This window comes from Pyricularia pennisetigena, chromosome 3 (assembly GCF_004337985.1).
Source record: "Pyricularia pennisetigena strain Br36 chromosome 3, whole genome shotgun sequence".
NCBI classification, from domain to species: Eukaryota; Fungi; Ascomycota; class Sordariomycetes; order Magnaporthales; family Pyriculariaceae; genus Pyricularia; species Pyricularia pennisetigena.
This window is the reverse complement of record NC_043742.1, coordinates 6,741,997-6,763,049: the sequence shown is the minus strand read 5'-3', so window position 1 is coordinate 6,763,049 and position 21,053 is coordinate 6,741,997. Positions and strand designations below refer to the sequence as shown.

Below are 21,053 nucleotides of genomic sequence, written 5' to 3'. Positions count from 1 at the left end.
TACCGTGAACGAAACATCTGAGACACCAGGTTTCGAGCTCGGGCCGCCCGCAGCGGGACGCGGCAAAGGGGGGAGAGACAGCAAAAAAGGAAAAGGAAAAAAAAAAGAAAAGAAGAGACAGAAAAACGACCTGGCTTTCAACGGCCTGTCCAAAGGGAGACAGTGACGGAATATGGCTTCGAGTGCGATCCTGGGCAGCTTGGGGGGCTTCATCGGCGACAACATCAACAAGCATCTGGTCAACGGACAAGCTGTGTGTTCCAACCGTGCAGGCGGTAGCACAACCGGCGGCAGCAACGGGAGAGACAACCACCAAAACGACCATCAGAGGAAACCGGGACTCGGCGAAAAATCGAATGATTTGACACCCGACGCGAACTCGAACCCGCAGCGCGCTAATAATAATAATAATAATAATTATCATAATAATTCGCAGCAATTGGCTACTCCCACTCCCGAGTCAAACACCAGCCACCAGAATTTGGACACGCATCGTCAAAATCACAATTCGTCCAAATTGCCGGCTTTTCGATTTGCGGACTTGAAGCAGTCACCTGCTCAAAAGCAGCAAACCCCCATTTCTCCCGTGTCACCCGCCCACAGCACTCACCTTTCCAGTTCGAGTCCGCTTGGCTCCACAATAAGCGAGCACGAGCCCGCGTCTGAGCACCAGCACCCACCACAATCAAAGCAGCAGCATCAGAACAGCCTGCAGAGGAATTCTAGCCCAGCCCATCCTGGCAGTGCTCCTGCTGCTACTGCTGCCGCTGAGCACGCAACAGAAGCAAACTCCACCAACTCCAGCACAAAAGCAACATCCGCGACAGAAACTGCTGCGGAAGGCAGAGAAAAGCCGGTTTCGACCCAACCCACTTTGACGGCGCCTGGCCTCGACAACTCTTCGGTATCTCTTGATATCCCCACTTCCTCAATCAACAACAACAACAACAAAAACACCACCAAAATACCAAAAAATACCGCCACAAGCCCACTCAGGGAACGACTTGCGACTCTTCACACCACAGCGGCATCGACAGCAACGTCAAGACCAATTAAGGCCTCTTTTACCGTAAGGCGACACGCTTCATTGCCAGCAGACTCGTCTTCCGTCAACTTAAACCCCGATCGGACACAGTATACCAGTGCAAATACCCCACAATCCTCCGTCTCTGCTGCGAGCACACGCCCCGCGCGACATCGGTATTCAGACCCAAGCTCCGAAATAACAGCCATTTCGTCGCGTGCAAGGAGTCGGCAAGCGACGGAACAAGGTGAGCCGGCCGTGGAGGTTGCCGCGACCGGCACAAACCCAAAGGACTCGGCAACCCGATCGCGCGGGCTCTTGGCAGGAAAGACATCGCACCTCGAAGACGAGGCAGATGACAAGCGGAAGTTTAAATCACGACCTCCCGTATCGTTTAGGCCACTGAGAAGCGACGCTCCGGTAATTCGCGTGCCGCCGATTCGATCTTTTCGTTCCTCGGGGTCGCGAAAAAGCTGGGTACTGGACACCACAGCCAAGACAATGCGTTCTACTCTTGATGAGGGCACTTACGGAGACGATTCAAGAGACCCGAACCACCGTGATCGAACCCTCTGGGCGTTGGAGGGTAGGACCCCTGCCGATGCTCAAATGACGCCACCGGATTCTGCCGTTGCGACGCCAGACGCGGATAACACTGCCGATCTTTTCATGAGGATAGCAAGCGAAGATGCGCCTCCCGCGCCCGAAGATGGAGACCGGCAGGTCCACGAACCAAGCGCCATAGTAAGTTGAATCTTCGAATTGCTTTTTAGTCTCGTATCAAATCATTTGGTGTGAATCTGGGGACGCTCAGCACGGGTTGTGCAAATGACGGCCTGTTGTCCGCTGTCGCGGCAGCACAAAAATCTGGAACATGTCATGGTCGGCTTGTTTTTGTGTCATCGCAACTCAGTCTGTGTCTCAGGTTTATGTCCGGCTTCCGCTAGTCCAGGGCCGGTGTTGCTTCTGTCTGCCCTGGTTAATTTTGGCTAACCGTTCACTAGTCAAGAGTCGCACGTTCGTTCCATCGACGACCGCTATCGACTGTAATACCACCGTCACACACGCCAACATCTCCACCTCAGATCACTCGACGTCTTTCTGACCAGCGCGAGACAAGTCATTTTCAACGGTCTTCGAGCGAGCAGCCTGGGCAACAAACGACGAGGGAGTGGGCACAGCGTTCTGTTGGCAGTAGAGAAAGGTCCGTTCAGATTGACGACAGGGCCAGGTCGAGAGTGCTAGTGGGTCCACCTGCCCTTAAATCGTCTCCAGCGACGCCACGATCCCCGCCATCTCAGGATACGCCAGACGGTTTCTTTTCCCACTCTAGACGGAGAACATCAATCACAGAAAATTCAATGCTACCAAGCAGAACTGCATCGCTGAAGAGTTCTGCATATGGGCATACGCGCACTTTCAACTCATCGCCTCTGGTGCCAAGGCAATCTGAGCCTCAGGCATCCGAGGTAACCAATGGTTATGCGGCGGAAGGAACCGAGTCGTCGGCATCTACAGCGGCTCCGTCGACTGTCTGGGACGAACTGGATGATATCAGGTCCCGGATTCACAGGCTTGAACTTACTGGGAAGACACCTGCGACTTCAGGACACGCGATGTCGAGGGTCTCGGACGATAGACCCAGGACTGCGACTACCAATGCCACAACAATGTCGGTGTCACCTAAACGACCCGGTGTACATCTGGCTGCAGATGCTAGTAGTACTACATCTTCACAGCGCGAAGCGCAGCCCATTCTTCTATCAGCTGTTGCTAAAGCTCGACCCTATATGAATAATGATGCGTTTGGTGCTCTCGAGTCCGCGGCCTCGGAAGTTATGTCGCTCGCCCAAATGCTGGGCTCTGTCGGCCAGCCGGGCCCCATCTCGAGCGGTGCTAGCACTATTGGGGGCGGTTCAAATGTGACAGATAGGCAGCTGCGACGCAAGGCGGACAGCATATGCAGGAGTTTGACCGAGATGTGCTTGTCGCTGGCGGACGAGGCCGCACAGCGGAAAAACTCGGCAGGCCCTGAGACGCCTCGTGATAAGGAAGCGGCTTCGGCGAGTCCAACTAGGCCTTTTTCATCACTTACTGGGGCAGGTCAACGACGAACAGTCGCTGCTTCCGAAGTTGGGCTGTCCCGAATCAACACGACAATCAGCCCACGTACACTGGCTAGACCGGATGAGCGAAGGGCGACTTTCCTAAGTTCGGGCGTGTCTTCAAGTCCTCGGCTCGCAATGTCACCGGCGACGCCAAATGCCGAGCCGTCGACGCCAGGCACCGGCAGGAGATCATCACTCCTTATATCGCGAACACGTCGAGCAGGCACCGAGGAGCCTGAGGATTCCAGTGGTGGTCGTAAACCGTCACTATTGATGAGGACACGTAGAGCCGGGACAGAGGAGCCAGACGAGGGCCGAAAGACTTCACTGTTGCTTCGAGGCCAGAGAGCAACCTATGTGGAAGATGAGGATGATTCACCGCGCGTGCGAGCTCCATCGCGTGCCGCGACGGAATTGGGTGCTTTCAGAAGAGACTACACGGGGAGTCAGCAGCAACAACAACCTGCGCCAAGCTCCGAGGCATCGGGCCTTTTGAGTGTGTCTCAATCGAGGAGGCGATTGGTTTCCTCGTCGCTTAACTCGCGTTTGATGGCCCCATCAGCAGCTCAATCTTCCGTCCCGGGCCGCAGATATTTCGATCGTTCTACGCCAGAGAGGGATGCCGGCAGCATCGCGACAGATAAGCTTTCAGAAGATCGAAGCCAGCGACAGTTTACGTTTGGGCATAATAGGGCAAGCAGCCTGAGCAAACGGCGAGAAAGCGGAATTCCTAGCTTTGTGGGGTCAGCTGCCGCCAGCCATGTTGGGACATACAGGTAGCGACATGGTTCCACAAGGCTGAGGGACATTACGCGTTAACGTAAAGGAAGACAAAACGGGTGTGAGAAGACAAGACTGCGCTCGTGTCTTGATGAGATTTTATGATTTTAAGACCTTTCTTACAGTGTCACGAACAACCTTTAGTTTTTGAGATTTTTGGGCTCGGCTCTTTCCATCCTGATACTCGACGGATGGATTGTACCAACACGGTAGCAGCTTCGTGGTTGCTAAGCAGGAAGACGGGCGATGCAAGGCGTTGAACAAGACACATTGCTAATTTTGTTCATTTGTTTTTTTATTTGTATACTAGGGTTCGACTTTTAGTTTTTTTAGTTCTGTTGGGTTACACGGACGGGGGGAGCCTGGTTCTTTTGGAGTCGTCTTTTACTATCACATGGAAGGGAAAGCAAGCACGCAGCTCGCGGAGTTTGGGCATCAATATACCAACTGCATTAAAACCTTGAACCAATTAACACCTAACATTCCTTTTGGTGTCGCCACTGTGATTTGAGTTTTTGTTCATGAAAATCCACACTACGACTACATAATGATGGTCGCTTTCCAAAGCGCCTAAAATGCCAATCAACAACTCCTCGGAAGCCCTGCTACGTATGCTAAACTAATTTTGAGCGAATTCAGAGATGCGATATACAAAATCCAAAATGAAGATTGAAAGATAAAAATAAAAAATAAAAATAAAGGGAGCGCTCATGCAAGGGCCACTATCGCCAGTCCTCATCTCTGCCGCAGCTCAGCTTCATGCTGTACCCAAAAATTCCTACAGGCTCTGTGACCCCAATGGTCGACCCACCACTCGCCAAAGCTGTCCTCGACCTCAAAATCGACGCCCTTGACGCGCTCGTCCCGCTTGAGGCCGCAAACGATACATGCCTTGGGGGCGGTGGGAACGTTTTTGGCCGTCGTGACGACGGGCTTCTCTGCGATCTCGGGGACCTTAAAGTGCTGTTGTTGGTGACTGGTGCCGTCCTCCTCTTTGGCCGCTGCAGCGACAGCGGCACGGAGGCGGCCGACGTGAGCGCGCCAGACGGCAACCACGTCGGCGGCTTCCCTGTCCTCGCGGGCGGCCTGGGTCTTATCGACACCGGCAAGCTTCATGCCGCCGCCCTTGCCGCCCGCGGCCGAGATTGACATGCCTTGGGCCAGGAACTTGTCGCGGTGCCAACGGTGTTTGCGACCGGCGAGGATGCGGGCCGCCACAGTTGCGAGCACAAGGTAGGCGCGCAGGAACGTGGCCGTCGCCGGGTTCGAGAACACGCGGGCCTTGACGGCCGGGGTTTGGGTCGCCGTCGGCTTGTATAGGGCTTCGTTGGGGGTGGCCAGGAGGGTGGGGAAGAGGGAGAGGAGGATCGAAGGGGGTGGGATGTTGGTGGGCGGCGGTGCCTTGTCGTCTAGGACTTTGGGCTGAGGCTGGGTTTTGGGCTGGATCGTGACTTTGTCTTGGTCCGGCGTCTCGGCTTCCCAGTCCCAGCCCGAGTCCTTTTCCTCTTGTTGCTTGATTGGAACATTGTTGATCTTCTTGGATGGAACGGGTTTGGGTTGTTGTTTCTGGCTAGCTCCTGGGAAAGGGGTCACGGCAGAACCTGAAGACTGCTGGACCACTCCATCGGCCACATCCCAATCCCAACCGGGGCCGGCCATGTCTGCCTCGACCTTCTTCTCGGACGTAAAGTCGTCAAATGCACCCCAGATTTCTGTTGGCTCCTTTGCTGCCGGCTTCTCTGACCCTAGGGCAGGCCAGGCGGTCACCGGGGTTGGAGAATCTTCGTGTTTCTTAGCCGGCGCCTGCTGCTGCTTGGTTCCATTGGCGAAACCAAACTCATCCTGCTTAGGCGTCGTCACCTTCAGGCCCTGGAAAGGATTCCGCTCCTGGAATGAGGGTGACCTTTGAGGTTGTGGGAACGCGCCGTTATCCGAAAAGCCCGGCGATGACAGCAGCTGGCTTGGTGGCGCATTCCTGGCGGTAGATGATGTCCTGCCTGAGAAGCCTGTCGTCTCGACAGGGGCACTGAATTCCGACATGAGGTCTATCACGGGCGTCGGAGCAGCCGGAGGGGGAGCAGTGACTGTCTCAAAGTCGCCAAACTCGTCGTCCTCTTCGTCCTCGTCGGAGGGGGCCTCGCCGTCAAAGTCGTCGGCATCAAAGAGGACATTGGGGTCGGGATTCTTGGGTCTAGACTCTGTCCTCTTTGGAGGCGGCTGCTCTATATGTGTCCGCATTTTATCCACTTCCGAGCTCGCATTCCCTGCTCCCGTGTCTACCAAGCGATTGGTAATCATGTCCATTGTGGAAGCGCGTACTATCCTCGACTGTAAACGAGGGGAGGAGCCGGAAGCCATGGGCTTGTTCGCAGCGTTCGAAGTGATGGAGAAGCCGTTCGGTGCAGGCTTGGGCTTGGGTGGGGTTTCGACTATTGCCGGGCTGGCGACCTCAAAGTCGCCCCAGCCATCGTCATCGTCAGCAGCCGCCGGTGCTGCTGATGGCTTTTTTGCGCCAATATCACCCAGGTCATCCCACATGCTGCTACCTCCCCCGGTGGTGGTTTGGAAGTTTGGCCATTGTGATGGGGTCTGCCATTGGGACTGCGGCGGCTGTGCTGGATGTGCTGGATTGCTGCCCGAGATCGGAAGGGCGGAGGAGAACGAAGAGTCGAAGAAGGAGAAAGGATCGCTAGCGGGTGCGGACTGTGTTGGGTGTGTTGATTTTGAGGGATGATTGCTCTGTGAAGAAGCGCCAAACTCAGCAAAGAGGTCGGCCGACATGGTTATTCTCCCATTCGTCTTCTAAAGTTTGATTAATTGGCAACTCAGGCTGCGCAAAGTCGTTACTGTTCCCAGGCCGTTGCGGTTGGCTCGATGGCGGGTGGAGATCAGATGGTGAAAATGCGGGACGATGACTCGAGATTGGTTTGATTTGACGTAACTTGAGATGACGGCTAAAGGCAGGGAGTAGCTGGTGATGGCGGTTTTACCGTCTGGCCTGGTGGAACGGGTCAGGCTTCTACTTTATACATAGGGACCGAGAAAGATCAATAAGAAGGGGAAAAAATCCCCATGAAAAACGATGCCTCAAAAACCAACAGATTATCGTGCCATAAAGAAAAGTAAGCAGCAGGCTGAGAATAGGTTGTTTTAGGCTGACGTTTTCTGTCATGTCTATCGCAGTAAAACAATTGCGGCGAAGCTATCATGCTGGGTGTCATTGGATGCTACCTGCAGGTATGAAAGTGGGGTCAAAGGCCCAACAGCCCCAGTATTTTTTTTAGGCAGGGATCAGTCAAGCAACAGGGGTTCAAGCACTACAGTATTTACGGGGCCTGGGGTCTTTAGGGGGGACGACGGGACCACATGCTTCATTGGTTCTAGGTGGCCACCACCTAAAAGGGCCCTTTGGCCCCTGCGTGAAAACGTCATGGCAGGCCACGCGGGATTGGCCGTCGTGGTTTTGTAGCTCGCCAACATTGTCCCGCACCAGGCTTGCCAAGCAAAGCATTCATTGACTTTCAATCCATCTTTTGACTTGTCTTGACTTGTCTGGTGTTTTTGTATTTTCTACCTAGCCACATGTTCATGTTCATTCAAGGTTCGTCTGAAGCTGGTGATATGTTTTCCACCTTGGGCTTGAGCATGCGTGAATGACTTGCAACAGAGAAAAAAAAAAAAAATCCAAACATCGCAAACTCTCGTCACAGCGACCCCGAACGATACAGCATCCATTCGTGCCTGGGATAGCGGTCCGGTTGTCATCTTCACGAGTGGCTGACATAAAACCGGTCCCCTGACTGAACTTAGCCAAGTCGGTGAAGCGGCATGAATCTACAAAGACTAAAGACCAAGGAAACTGCTCTTTCTTAGCGTCTCTTTTCTTACTTTAGTCTGCATACCTACACCTACCTGCCTTAACACACCTTATCAGCTGGGCTATCTGACCGTTGCCGCAGAATATCGGCTATAAAAAAAAGTCACAACCCGTCCCTATCAGCCCAGTTTCAGACTATTGCCCCACGTATTTTTAGATAAACTCAAAAACCCCTGGTGGGTCAAATCTTGTGTATTCAAGATTGCCAGAAATAATGAGGTCCTTGGAGGAAAGCAAGTGAGTATGAACTCTATCGACTGGGGGACAAGGCATCATGAAGGCTGATGAAGCTACCACAGGACCCGATGGCAGGAAACAGTCAAGCAGAGCAACAGCTTCGACGACCTCCAAAGAGCGGTTAAATTCAACGGGCCCGACAGTCCTTGTGAAGCCGGTTGTCGCTCAGTTTGCTGGAAAGCATTTCTTTTGTTCCAGAATGCTCCTTCCAGCAGCTGGTCGCATCTGTTGCTCGAGGCCAGGAATCAGTACAGCAGCCTAAGAGAGCATCATTTGCTGTATATCAAACATCCTGAGAAGCTTGCCGAGCTCACCGTCGATCCCTTGGCCGATGATCCGTCTGTGAGTTTTTGTGCTTGTTCTGGTGAACTGAAAACAGCTGACATCTAACATCCCAAATTTAATGCGGTTTCAAGTCACCGTGGGATACCTTCAGGCAGGATGAGGTATGTCCATTTTGGATACCTTTTTGTATAGCGTGCTCAAGAAAGACTGGCCACGGCTACTACCATCCCCAGCAACAATTGAATTGACATGTATCTGTAGTCAATCCGTGCCGAAATCCTTCAGGACGTTCGCCGACTACCCGACGAGCCTGTCTTCTACCATCAAGAGACTACCCAGACCCTGATACTCGATATTCTCTTCCTTTGGTGCAAAACACACCCAGAATGTGGTGGCTACCGGCAGGGCATGCATGAATTGTTGGCACCTATGGTCTACGCCGTACATCAGGATGCAGTCGATCGCACCGCCGCAACAGAGGCTGTGGTCGACCCAACGATGATCGAGATGCTTGATTCTTACTTTGTGGAACACGATTCTTTTGCTCTCTTCTCGGCCGTGATGCAAAATGCCAAAGCCTTCTACGAGGTCAAGCCTGACGCTTCGGCTCAGTCAGGGAGCAACTTGGGTTCAAAGCCTGCTGCGGCCACCACTGCGACTTCTACTGAGCAAAGTGCTATCGTGGAGAGAAGTAGACAGATTCATGAGGTCACCTTGATGAAGGTTGATCCAGAGCTGTCCATCCACCTTAGCAGTATCGATATCTTACCGCAAATCTTCATAATGTGCGTGCTTGGCATCATCTGAATCAGACATTGGCTGTGAATTTTGAATTGGCTGACTTCAAGGTTCTTTGCATAGACGCTGGATACGTCTTCTCTTTGGGCGCGAATTCCCGTTTGAACAGCAGCTTGTTCTTTGGGATACCATGTTTGCATTCGATCCGACCTTGGAGCTTATAGATCTCATTTGCGTGGCCATGTTGGTCAGGATAAGGTGGAGCTGTAAGTCCTGTGACACATGTTACATGCGCTGCTCACCTGCGCAGGCTCCTCGGCTAACAGCAGCCTTTCCACGACAGTGTTGGATGCGGATTACTCCACAGCTCTACAGACACTGCTCAAATATCCCGTACCACAGCCGCCGCACGGCCCGCATACGTTTGTCGATGATGCCGTCTACCTCAGGGATCACCTCAACCCGGCAGGTGGCGCAGCTCTAATCCTCAAGTACACAGGACGAGCACCGACACAACAAGCAGAAGGGAACCAGGCCTCGTCGACGGCTGCCACACCCGGTGCCTCACGTTCCTCCACTCAAAACTTTGGCTTCAACAGTCTTCGTGCCTCGCGGAATTCCGGTGCTCGGTCTTCACCGTCTTCGGCAGCACGGTTCATTCAACAGCAGGCAAATGTCGAAGCTTTATTCCAGGGTGCGGCGAAGAATTTTATCGAGCATGGCGAGCGACTCGGCCTTAACCAAGCAGTCCGTGACATCCGCCGCAATGTCCAGCAGAGCATTCAGGAGGCTCGGAAGGCCGCCGCTGTGAGGAGCGCAGCCGCAGCCAGCTCTAATGCGTTTGGGATTTCCAACAATGGTGTCGGCAACGAGCTCCCGTCGGCTACGGCGCTAGCTAGGCGCAATCGTCAACTCGCCGCTATGCTCGATGAGGCGGTCACTGGCTTGCGAAACCTGGCCGCTACGACTGCGCAAGAAGTACCGTCCGACAGTGATGAGACCAGTAGGTCCGCCCAGAAGGACGCCATCGAGATGGCTGCTGCGCGTGTGCAGTTCGTGCAAGTCTATCTGGAGGACTCAAGCCTTGTGCTGCCAGAAGAGGAACAGTCGCCGAACTATGTGGGAGCAAGCCAAGGGCAAAAAGACCAAATGATATCGCTCTCGCTAGCTGTGACTCCCGATGACGAGACATTTGTGTCTTCGGGCAGCAATGCTGTTCTCGATGCTGTGCGAGATGACCTGCGGTCATCGCCTACTGGGTCGGATAGGGGTCGTGGTGGTACCAAGGAAGTAGTGCCTTCGCCGAATCCGAACGCCATCGCCGAGGAGGACGAGAGTGTTGATAGGATGGATACTGATGATGCTTCTCCTACTCATGCTATCACATCGCCAGAATCAAAATCTAAGACAGCGGAAACACAAGCACAAGTACAGACACAACCAAAGTCACCGCCGCCAGCACCGGAAGAGCGACGGCCGCCGCCGATCCCAACCCGTTCCACCATTGCACAGTCGTCCTTCTCATGGATGTTGGAGCCCGACGTATCGCCCTCGGCAGCAGCCAGCGCAGCAGCTTTAGCCACGTCGCCAAAATACAAGACGCCTCGGTCCTCGTCTACCGGGCCATTCTCGTCTTCGGCACCGCCGTCGAACAGGAAACGGATGCCGGCGAGCAGAGAAAGAAACGCGTTTCTATTTGGGGAGGTGACGACGCCGCCGGAAGATAGCGAAGATGGGTTGACCGGGAAGAGGAGGAACGCGACGGTGACCTCGAGTGAGATTTTTGGACTTGAGCCGTTGAGGAAAGCCCTTCCGCCTTCGTGAAGAACTTTTGACGACAAGCGACGCAACATGCGTCTGAGTGCGGCTCGAACACATGGAGGCCCTGAAAAGCTTTTCATAAATCAGAGCGGCGCTATGCCGTGTCTTCTGCATGATCAGGGCTAGGACAAGAAGGAGAAGGATGGGCGGAAGCAGATTCAAAGGTGAAAGTTGTGATAGAGAAAGGCAATGATTATGGCTAGGTATGAATCCCATGACGTTAACCCCATCGTTACCTTGACGGAACATTCCCAAAACCTCACTCAACTCGTGCCCTCCTCTCGATTTTAATCCACATATCCTCAAAGTAGCTCACGCCGCCCTTGACAAGGTAGCGGCCCGGATTGGCCTTGTCGAGGATCGCGGGCTTAAAGGTACGAAAGAACTGGATCGGAGCCTTGAACAGCTCCATCATGGCGATGTGCTTGCCCAGACACTCGCGGGCGCCGTACCCAAAGGACATGTTGTACCTGAGCATCGCCTTTGCCCTGTCATCGTCCTCGAGCCAGCGCTCCGGGCGGAACCGATGCGGGTCGTCGCCGACGACGGCCGGGTCCCGGTGCACGATCCAGGGGTTGCACGTCAGCTCGGTCCCCTCGGGCACGCGGATGCCGTACAGATCTACGCCGCCGGCCGGGGCCAGGCGCGGGAAGATGTTGGGCGCGGCCGGGTTGAGGCGCATGGTCTCGCGCACGCAGGCGATGTAGTAAGGGCAGTGGGCCTGGACCTCGTCGTAGCGCGGCGTCGGGCTCGACAGCTTCCCTGCGGCCGTGGCGGCGTCCACCTCGGCCATCAGGCGCTCGTAGACGTCCGGGTGGCTCATGACGTGCATGAAGAAGGCCTGGAACGTGGTTCCCGTCGTGTCGGCGCCCGCCAGCAGCACCAGCAGTATCTCGGCCTTGACGTAGGCCAGGTCCAGGGGCCTGCCTTGGTCGTCCCTGGCCTCGAGGAAGGTCTGCAGCAGGTCGACGCGACCTCCGCTGTTGCCACCGGCCTTTTCGTTGTCGGCTATACGCTGCGAGATGAGCCGGTCGCGGAACCGCATCAGCGTCCCGATGCCCGAGTCCTGCTCCGGAGACGCGACCAGGTACCGGCCCAGGAAGGTGGTCTTGACCCAGTTGGTAAAGGGCCACAGGCGCGACATGATGCCGAACGGGACCAGGCCCTCGTGGAAGCCCTGTATGAGGCCCTCGACGTCCTTGCCCTGCTCGATGAAGCCAAAGGGCTGGCCGAACCCGACCTCGGAGATGATGTCGTACGCCATGTAGACGGCCCAGGGGGCAAAGTCGAACTTCCGCCCCGTCGACGCGAACAGCTCGTCGAGACGATGGATCCAGCGCTCGATGTTGGCGTCGATCAGCGGCTCCATCTTCTTGACGTTGCTGAAGGAGTAGGGCGACGCGGCGATCTTGCGGAAGTGGGCGTGGACCTTGTGGTCCTGCATGTTGAAGAGGGACTCGGTGGCGCCGAAGCTGCCGGTGATGTAGTGCTGGCTCTTGTCGGCGTTGCGGCTGTATATCTCGGGAAGCTTGGTGGCGTCGGACACGTGCAGCATGGTGGGTGTGATGCGGACGACGGGGCCGTGCCTCCTGTGCAGCTCCCCAAGGGTCTGGCACTCGTCGGCCTTGACGCTGTGGTAGGTTATCCACAACCTCGTGACGCTGGCCAGCCAGGGGCCGGGGAACTGGTTCAGGGGGTGGTTGAAGCGGTACCTGATTACCTGGTGCAGGATCTTGTAGGTTATGTATGCCAGTGGTAGCAGCACCAGGTTGACTGGGCTGAGGACGGCCATGGTGTCTGCTACTTGGTGTGGATTGGATGAGGGAGGTGTGGTTGAGGGAAGCGGGTGAAGTGGTGAAGTTGAAGCACGATCGAGAAGATGTGTCGACGCAATTTATGTGGGCAAAGCCCAGGGTCGGTATGTTCTCTGGCAACACGACAAGAAGCTCGTATCGACCGAGCTGAAAGGCAAACTAGACTACTATGTATATGTTTCGGCTGTATGTGCTATCCCACACGGTATATCTTCTGTTTTACTCCCCGCCATCCTTCTTTCCCCCCACGCACATCTTTACTATATACAGTAACGCAGAAGCCTTGGAAATAAGCGAGCTAATCACGAGTACAATAAGGTGAGGATTAAGGGATTTTCCTTCAGACGCTTTGCCACGAACTGTACTACCCCTCTCAAATGCCCAGGAAATGGCGTTGGTGGCTCGTTGCTTTTTTGTCGCTTCCTTTTTTTGTCTCTGGACCAATCCAGCTGGCAAAAAAAAAAAAAAAAAAAAAAAAAAAAATAACATGCTACGTAGTGGTTTCCATCACAAGACAACCACCAGTATACGCGAGGCTTTGATCTGCAGTTGAAAAAGAACATATGATTGGCAAACAACGCACTGAGGGTGAGAGGGTGTGCCAATGAGCTGCAAAGGCCCACTCACACTTCTTTTTTTATTTATTTTTTTAATCTTGACTCCGGGCTTGGAGATTGACGGAGCATTTACTCAGGGTCTTGGAGGAGGCGCATGCCCCTGATTCGATTCAAATTGGAGAGTGCCTTGGCTTCTAAGGAGTAGTAGCTCCCAGAGTAAAGGGTTATCGGGTTTGAGGCCATATTGGTTATGTAACAACTGACTTTGTATCAATACTTGGCCTGTCCGAATAATATTCTTCTTTTCCAAACAAAAAAAAAAAGGGACTCTGCATATGGATTGGTGTGTAGTGTAGATCTAGAACCTGCATAGTGCATTATCACTTGATGCTAGCGTCAAAATATAGACTTTGTGACTTGTCTTGGGACATCCAATAGTAGATAAGCCGAGTTTTGCCTACCACTCAACGGCCAAGAGACTATTCCCAAACACAGAACCGCTAACTGTTGAACACCTACAAGGTACACCGGAGGGAAATAACTTGCATTCTAATATATGAAAAATAAAAACAACCACAAAAAAAAAACGGGTGCTTGAGAATGAATTGTGGTTGGTCTACTAGGTAGCTCCTGTACTATTTTTGTTGCCAAACAAGCTCTCCGGGTACCACACCCGATGCATCTCCATAGCCCAGCCAACCAGCGGTGAGTATACTTGGTTATTAGGTAGGTATCTAGTTGTAACTAAGCCCCGCATATCCCTTATTGCCACAGCGAATCCAGCGCACTAAGTAACCATCATGGGAAAGTTGTCAAGGGTTGTCTGTCCATCATCACCCAAAATTCCGCCATTTGTAAAAAAAAAAAAACTCATAGATGCGAGAACCGACGACATGTTCTCAAAAGAGATAACGGTTGAACAAAAAAAAAAAAGGATTGTCCCCCAGAAGTGAGGAAAGGAAACATGGCGTAAAACCAACACGCACCGTCAAAACGTTTTCAGCACATCCCCGTCCCCTTCCCGTCCACCATCATCCGCCTGTCAAAAACCTCCAAGCTGACCTGCGTCGTCACCTCAATCTTGCCATCGGGGGGCCCCGTCGTCAGCGCCTCGGTCGAGTTCTCCTCCCGGCAGCCGATCCGGGTCTCGAACCCGTCGCCGCGGTCCTTGCCGACGCGGCTCTGCCCGCTGCTGGGCGTCGCGCTCCAGAGCCCAGACTTGCCACCCCTGCCGCCCGAGGACACTCCGCCGGTGCCTCCTCGTCCTCCGCCTCTTCCTGCACCGCGGCCGCTCTGAGTGCCCAGGAGGCGTGGAAAGTACACCTTGGCTATGACCTTCAGGCTCGGGATCGTGGCTGCTAGGATGCCCACGTTTGTCTCGATGACGGACCAGTACATGGGTTGCGCGATGTCCCAGGTGGCATCTTTGCTGACCAGCATGGCGGGCACTTGAGAGAGGGTGATGCTCTTGAGTCAGCAACTTGAGTGACTTTTTTTTTTTTTTTTTTTTTTTTTTCCTGCCTACGGATGGGTTTAAACCCCTTGGGATGTTTTTATGACTTACCAAAGGTGATGCGGATGATGCTTGAAGTGCAAGCTCTGTTTTGTTTGTTTGTTTTTTTCCACGCAAGGTTGCACATTAGTACCCATTTACCCTTTTCAGAAGTTGTGGTGGGAGTCATGATCCCAAGACCAACCAGGCTGGCAGCAATAAAAAAAAGAAGAAGAAAAAAAAAAAAAACTCACAACAACCCCAGCGACAGCATGACACCCAGCCCTATCCTCTGCGGCCTCGCCACCTGCAGCTTCAAGACCAGAGGGATGGGCAAGCTATAGGTCAAGAGGTCGGTCAAGATGTTGCAGGCGGCGTTGGCGAGGTAAAAGGCGTTGATGTTGATGCAGGTCTTGCTCCCCTGCGGCATGGTGACGTCGTAAGCGGCCCTGACGGGGCTGCACTGCAGGATGCAGACCATGACGTTGGCTGTGGTCTGGGCGCTGACCAGGACCGTCATGACCATGGCGAGCATCCGCAGCCGCTTGTCGCCCAACCGCATGTACAGCGCCAGCACCGAGACCTTGATGAAGCCCAGGCAGGCGTTGTACAGAATCGACGACAGCCAAACCGTCCGCGCGTACGCCACCAGGTTGTCCATCCCCCGCGCCATGACCTCGTCCATGTGCGCGCCGAGCCCGAGCTGTGCCGCCCGAATTGAGGCTCCGATGAAGGCGAAGGAGAAGATCTGACGCCAGATGTTTGGAGGGGGATAGCCATCTCAAAAGTCAGTCTTCTTTTCTTGGTGATTATAGTATGCCGAGTTACATTCCAGGTAGAACATGACTGCTGTCATGGCTTACCGCTGCAATGGTGATGAGGACTATGATGGAATCTTGTGTTAGCTAGGGCTCCTTTGTATATCAAGTCTTTGTAGCCAGACGTCCCTCCAGAGTAGGAGAACAAAGAAGAAGAAAAAAAAACTCACCATCATCAGTTCCAATGTGCTTGACCAGAATTGCCCGAGCCCAGAACCGAAGGCTCAAAGCTGCAAATGTAAAAACAGCAAATATCACCGACACGGTGATGACCGTGGGCGACTGTGTGTCAACCATGGCGTTGGTTGGTTTGGTGGTGTATGTATATGTTCTGTGCCGTTCAACGCTCAAAACAAGTTGAATGGCGGATTGGGAGGGAACAAAAACAGCAAACGACAGCCCATAAAAAACCCTGTATCATAGATTGATACAGATAATAATCAAAGGACTTAAAAAACAGTAGTCCAACCCGCCCATCTGGTTGTGCATATACTAGATGTTGGCTAAAGCCTCGGGGAGAAGCCTAGCCCTGTCCTAGAGGGGAAGGGGAGAGAAAAGGGTATCAGAATACATATACTTGTTATTTTTTGTCCCTTGACTTCTGTACCCCGGGGAGTAGCTTTGTGTGTTGGGGACAGGTTCACCAGGACCCCAGTTCATACATTGCTTCTTTTCATTTGGTCAAGGCAAACAAGAAAGGGAAAGGAAAAAAAAAAAATACCATGGTAGGGCAACGAGGGACAACGGCTCAGTTCCGCTACCTCGCTGGTAGTGACTTGGTATACCTACCACTCTCGTATAAGTTTGATATTTTTTTCTTTGGTACTTTGATGGTAATGCGAAAAAAAATACGAAATACGGGGCTGGCATTGTAGACTCTTTCTTCTCGACTTGTCAAAGGCAAGCCCTACTTCACTATACCCCAACCTGCAAGAATGACAAGCAAGTGCCAGAATCGGCCCGCGTTCAATGACCTGGCTTCCACTTCCCCCCGGGGAGTTCCGCCGCATATAGTACGTGATGTGACAAGCGTCTCAGAGATCTGCTGTACAAAACTGTGGCATGAGAAAGAAGAAGGTGGCGGAAGAAGAATAAATAACAAAACAAAAGCACGGCAACCAAAGGTAAAATTATGTGGCTCTCGCATCCGCTGTCTGCCCGTCATGTCTGTCACGAGACAAGCCCGCCACGCTTCAGAGTACGTTTTCACTCCAAATCTGATGCCATTGCTGTCGGAGCTGGGTCAAAAACCCCTAGGCAACCAACTTCACCTGCATGATAACGTGATCTTTATTCCGCAAGGCCTTGTCGGAAGCTGCCGGTAGTCACTGATCTAGACCATCCAACGTCGACTTTGCGTTCCTGAAATGGCTCGAGGGGAAAAAAAAAAAAAAAAAAAACCCTCCGATCCAGTTAGCTTAACCGGTCACTTGACCCTGTCTAACCTTGGGAATCTTTTGTCCATCATATTTTAAAGAATTGCTAAATTTCGGGTTACAAGTTAGACCATGAAAAAAAGGTCAAGGTACCAAACGAAGACAAAAAAAAACCCCCCGATTGCTTATCGAGCACTTGTAAACAAAATAGCAAGCCACAAAAGCCTCTGGCCATCCTCTATCCGTGACTTAATGGAGGGGGGAGACGACAACTATCCCTAGCTCTTCCCCTAAGAAACGCCATCAAGCCCCCCTAAAAAGCAAGAGTCACACAGCAGGATAGCGGGTATGTGCAGGAACAAGGAACCGTCTTGCTCCGAGCCAATCGGGGCCATTTCCTGCGCAAAACGTCGGAAAGGTCTTTTGTGTGTGTGTGTATGTGTGTGTGTTGGCTTCGGTGTTTCTTGGGAGTGGTCGATCATCCAGCAAAATTTTTTTGGTATTACCAGGACCCTGCTCAAGGAGTGAATGCTCCGATGATGCGACGTTCCCCCTCTGGAGATCGTATAGCCCAGGCCATCGATCGCAAAACCTCAGAGGATTCCGGGCAATAAGTACGACTAACTGTAAACAAGAGAGAGAGAGAAAAAAAAAAAAAAAAAAAAAAAGAAAAGAAAAAAGCAGGAGCACATAAAGTTAAATAACAAACAAAAAGCAAAGAATCATGCCTTTTGAGCCCCAGAGTATTATAATATTGTTTCATTGACCCTACTTCGGATTTTGTACCTGTGCGAATCAACCGATTATTGCCAGTAATGCAGTAATGGACTGGGGTATAATTTGGTATCATTTCGTATCACTTATCTCGTCCGTAGCCATGCGAACCCCCCCTTGTAAACCGGATATCCTATACTATATCTTTTCCCACCCATCGGGCTTCTAGTTCGACGCAACAGCACTGGCAACACCGGCATTCCTCGAAAACTTCATGTCAACGACCCATCGGTCGCCAAAGTCAATGCCTCGTCGGATCTTGGTCCCCGCTCTCCTCCAGACCGCCGAGCCCAAGCCAATATCCGCTATAAAGAGCTTCCAGTCCTCGGCCGCTGCCTCTTCCCCTTCGCTGGACATCATCGTTTCGAGCAGTCCCTTCTTGGGGGCTCCCATGGCTACCACAAACCGCGGCCTCACGTACAGTCGGGTCCCGTCGACGATGCTAACGTGTCCCGTCGATGGGTCGACCCCTGTCGGGACGTCGACAGCCAGCACAAACGCCTCGTTGCGGTTTGCCCACTCTATCAGTTCGTATACTGTTGCCTGCTCGCCCGTCCGCAGCTCGTCAAACGGAGTCGCCAAACCTAGCAGTGCGTCGATAATGAGCGTGACGGCAGGCGGCTTGGGCATTATGGCCCCACGTGGCGTGTCGACCGTCAAGGTTGGGATGCTGATCTTGCGCACGTGCTCAAAGAATTCGCTCTTTGAGAAGCACGTCCGCACTCCAAAGTTGCGCAGTAACCGAAGCTGTTGCCGCATGCCCTCGAGCAGTTCACGCTCGCCCCGTTCCAAACCCACTACGCACACCACAGGAGTGACACCCTTGTTTCGTAAATGCCGCGCCGCGGCGACTGCTCTTATACCGGACTTGTTGTTGCCCGCAAGAATGGCGACTGTAGCGGGCGGTGGCCCCGACGAATCGCCCGAGTTACCGCCAGTGCCTGATATAAGCCTCACTGCCGGATCTGCAAGTGCAACTAGTGCAACCTCGGCCAGGCCCCTGGCGGCATTTTCTGTCATCATTTCATCCGTGAGACCGAGCTCGTTGTGCGCAATATTTTCAAGGTTAATCATTTGGAGAGCCGAAACGGTTTCCGCCCTCCGTCCAGAGGGCAAGAGAACAAGTCCTGGGCTTGCTAAAGTTGGGTTCGCCTGATTGTGATGGAATGTGTTAGTAAAAAAAAAAAAAAAAAAAAAAAAAAAAAAAAAAGTCTCGGCTGTAGCATCCCCCAGCGATACACGCACAACCATGTGCCTCTGTACTCGGCAGACTTACCCCACTCGAGCCTGTCCTGGCTGGGCCTGTTATCGTGGCTGCGCTGGCCTTTCTTGACTGAGATCTCCTGGTCGTAGATATTTTGCTCTCGGCCCTTCGTGAACTTTGTCTGCTCCCCAGCTCTCTCCCACTCAGCCGCTCGCTTCCATTGACCACGCCATCGTCTGCCTCGCTATTCCAAAAGTCGTTGGGCAGTTCGTCCTTGCTCTTGGCGACGCTCGTCGGCGTGGCATCGAGCACATTTTCCGTATAGTGCAGGTTTTTGCCGCCTGCAGTTCCCGGCTTTGGCCTTGGCAGCCTGTTGTGTGAGACCAGGCGGCTCGCGTCGTCGATCTGGTCTTCTTTCCTCATCTGATCGAAAAGTGTGTGCTTATCAAACTTGGCCAGGCTTCCTTCAAAATCAAACTCGCCCATCTCTTGGACGTCTGTGACATCCTCCGACGCCCAACCATTGTCTACCGCCAAGTTGTTCCCTTTCCTCCCGCGCGACTTGCGAAGTGAGTTGTAAGGTTGGAACGAGGATGTGTCCTCCAGCATCGGGGTTTGCCTCCAGCCCTTGGATCCCTGAACGGTTGGCGTCTGACGACCCGCCGATCCCGGTGTAGCAGCATCTGCCTGAGCGGCAGCAACACGACCTGCCTTGGCCGCGCGGGCCCTGCGTCCCTTCTTCTTGGTCGGTACCGGAACCGATGTGGCCTTGACAGTAGCAGCAGCGTCGCTGTCCGCCTCGGCTCCAGCCTCGACCTCGCTGGTATCTACTGTCAGTGCCGCAATAGATCCAGCCAGTGTCGCTGGCACCGGCGTTGTCTCTCCAGAAGTTGTGCGGACAGGCTCCCTCTTCTCGCTCGTGTTCGGTTGGGCCCGGGGTCCGGAAGGAGGCTTGCTCATGGCGACGATGGCAGGGTCGGCAAGAGGTACTACTTGTGGCGGTGGGACATGCGAACTGGGCACCGCCGCTATAGGACCATTGGTGGGAGCGGCGGGCGGCTGGGGAACTTCGACTAGATTGGCGACATTGGTGGCCTGGATCGTAACCGTGGGCTGCAAAAAGACGTTGGTATCGGCGGACCAAACTGCAGTTAAAGGAAGACATTGATAGTCAGTACTTGGTCTGGAGCTGAAGCGAGAAAAATCTGATGTCGCCTTCTCGCCTATTCAAGGCTATCTACCGGATGTGAGACATACCGTTTGACAGAGTCAAGCTATGGCCGGAGCGCACATCCGTCACCACTCCGCGCAACCTCGTAGGCGGTTGGTGCAGCGTCACCAGCATATGCGCGCCGATGAACTGGGACGCCATGATGATTGCCTTGCGTCCTTTTTTTTTTTCCCCCTCGATGTTCAGGTTGCTGGCGGTTTGCTGATGGAAGGTTGCCGTGGTTGGGTTTCGTGCGTACGTTTGTTATAATCGAGATCGGTGGGGGAAAGGTGCCCAGCGCGCCCTTTTTCGTGTCCCGCAAACGGAGCTGTCGATGCAACGCGTATCTGAATTGGTGTCCTTTAATCTCAGCGTTTGTGGGTATTATGTGCCTGATAGGTATCAAAGGTCGAGAAATGACAGCCACATTGGGTTTTAGAAAAATGAAAATCCAAGTTGCTTCAATATCCAACGCCACCTCAGGTGTGTTCCTTGGATAACTTTTTCTTCTTTTTTTTCTCTTTTATCCGGATTGACAGATGCCTGCGGCGATACGTTACCACTGGGTAGTCTTGGCTCGGTAGGTGCCTGCCGCCTTCCCTACCGTCCCACCGAACCGTGGCACCGGCAACTTTTCAGGTGTGCGTTGTTGGCTGCAGGGCAGGTACGCCGGTCCATACCCCTTCGCGTTTAGCCTTGGCGTGGTACTTGGAATATGTACCACACACTTTTGGCTGTACATCAATGTGCTTGCCTCAAACTCCAGTCTGTGAGGTACTGTAGTGATTGTGTGACTCCTGTCATTAAGGGAGGAGGAGGTACTTTAGGCACTTACTCAAGCTACTCAAGGTACATTCTAATTACATGTGGGCTTTCTCCACGGCACCAATTGAGGTGAACGATCGGATGGTTTTAAATTGACATGGGATACAAAACAT

The 21,053-nt window shown here is 53.3% G+C and overlaps 6 protein-coding genes across 6 annotated transcripts; 2 read left to right on the top strand and 4 right to left on the bottom strand.

Moving 5' to 3' along the window:
* Positions 1-172: 172 nt before the first annotated feature.
* On the top strand, positions 173-3,912 carry PpBr36_03595 (uncharacterized protein; the record flags this gene model as incomplete). Its single annotated transcript, XM_029890766.1, has 2 exons — positions 173-1,768; positions 2,029-3,912. 2 exons carry the CDS (start codon positions 173-175, stop codon positions 3,910-3,912), a joined length of 3,480 nt encoding a protein of 1,159 aa, XP_029754044.1.
* A 735-nt stretch (positions 3,913-4,647) lies between these two features.
* PpBr36_03594 (uncharacterized protein) lies at positions 4,648-6,693 on the bottom strand (the record flags this gene model as incomplete). Its single annotated transcript, XM_029890765.1, has 1 exon — positions 4,648-6,693. One exon carries the CDS (start codon positions 6,691-6,693, stop codon positions 4,648-4,650), a length of 2,046 nt encoding a protein of 681 aa, XP_029754045.1.
* Positions 6,694-8,003: 1,310 nt separating this feature from the next.
* PpBr36_03593 (uncharacterized protein) lies at positions 8,004-10,873 on the top strand (the record flags this gene model as incomplete). The annotated part of the gene is made up of 6 exons (XM_029890764.1): positions 8,004-8,026; positions 8,089-8,368; positions 8,443-8,472; positions 8,573-9,096; positions 9,173-9,315; positions 9,393-10,873. The coding sequence occupies 6 exons, from the start codon at positions 8,004-8,006 to the stop codon at positions 10,871-10,873; spliced, it is 2,481 nt and encodes an 826-aa protein (XP_029754042.1).
* A 256-nt stretch (positions 10,874-11,129) lies between these two features.
* PpBr36_03592 (uncharacterized protein) lies at positions 11,130-12,662 on the bottom strand (the record flags this gene model as incomplete). The annotated part of the gene is made up of 1 exon (XM_029890763.1): positions 11,130-12,662. One exon carries the CDS (start codon positions 12,660-12,662, stop codon positions 11,130-11,132), a length of 1,533 nt encoding a protein of 510 aa, XP_029754043.1.
* A 1,578-nt stretch (positions 12,663-14,240) lies between these two features.
* PpBr36_03591 (uncharacterized protein) lies at positions 14,241-15,848 on the bottom strand (the record flags this gene model as incomplete). The annotated part of the gene is made up of 4 exons (XM_029890762.1): positions 14,241-14,689; positions 14,806-14,840; positions 14,988-15,513; positions 15,722-15,848. 4 exons carry the CDS (start codon positions 15,846-15,848, stop codon positions 14,241-14,243), a joined length of 1,137 nt encoding a protein of 378 aa, XP_029754040.1.
* Positions 15,849-17,866: 2,018 nt separating this feature from the next.
* PpBr36_03590 (uncharacterized protein) lies at positions 17,867-20,277 on the bottom strand (the record flags this gene model as incomplete). Its single annotated transcript, XM_029890761.1, has 3 exons — positions 17,867-18,853; positions 18,978-20,050; positions 20,163-20,277. 3 exons carry the CDS (start codon positions 20,275-20,277, stop codon positions 17,867-17,869), a joined length of 2,175 nt encoding a protein of 724 aa, XP_029754041.1.
* Between the last annotated feature and the right edge of the window lie 776 nt (positions 20,278-21,053).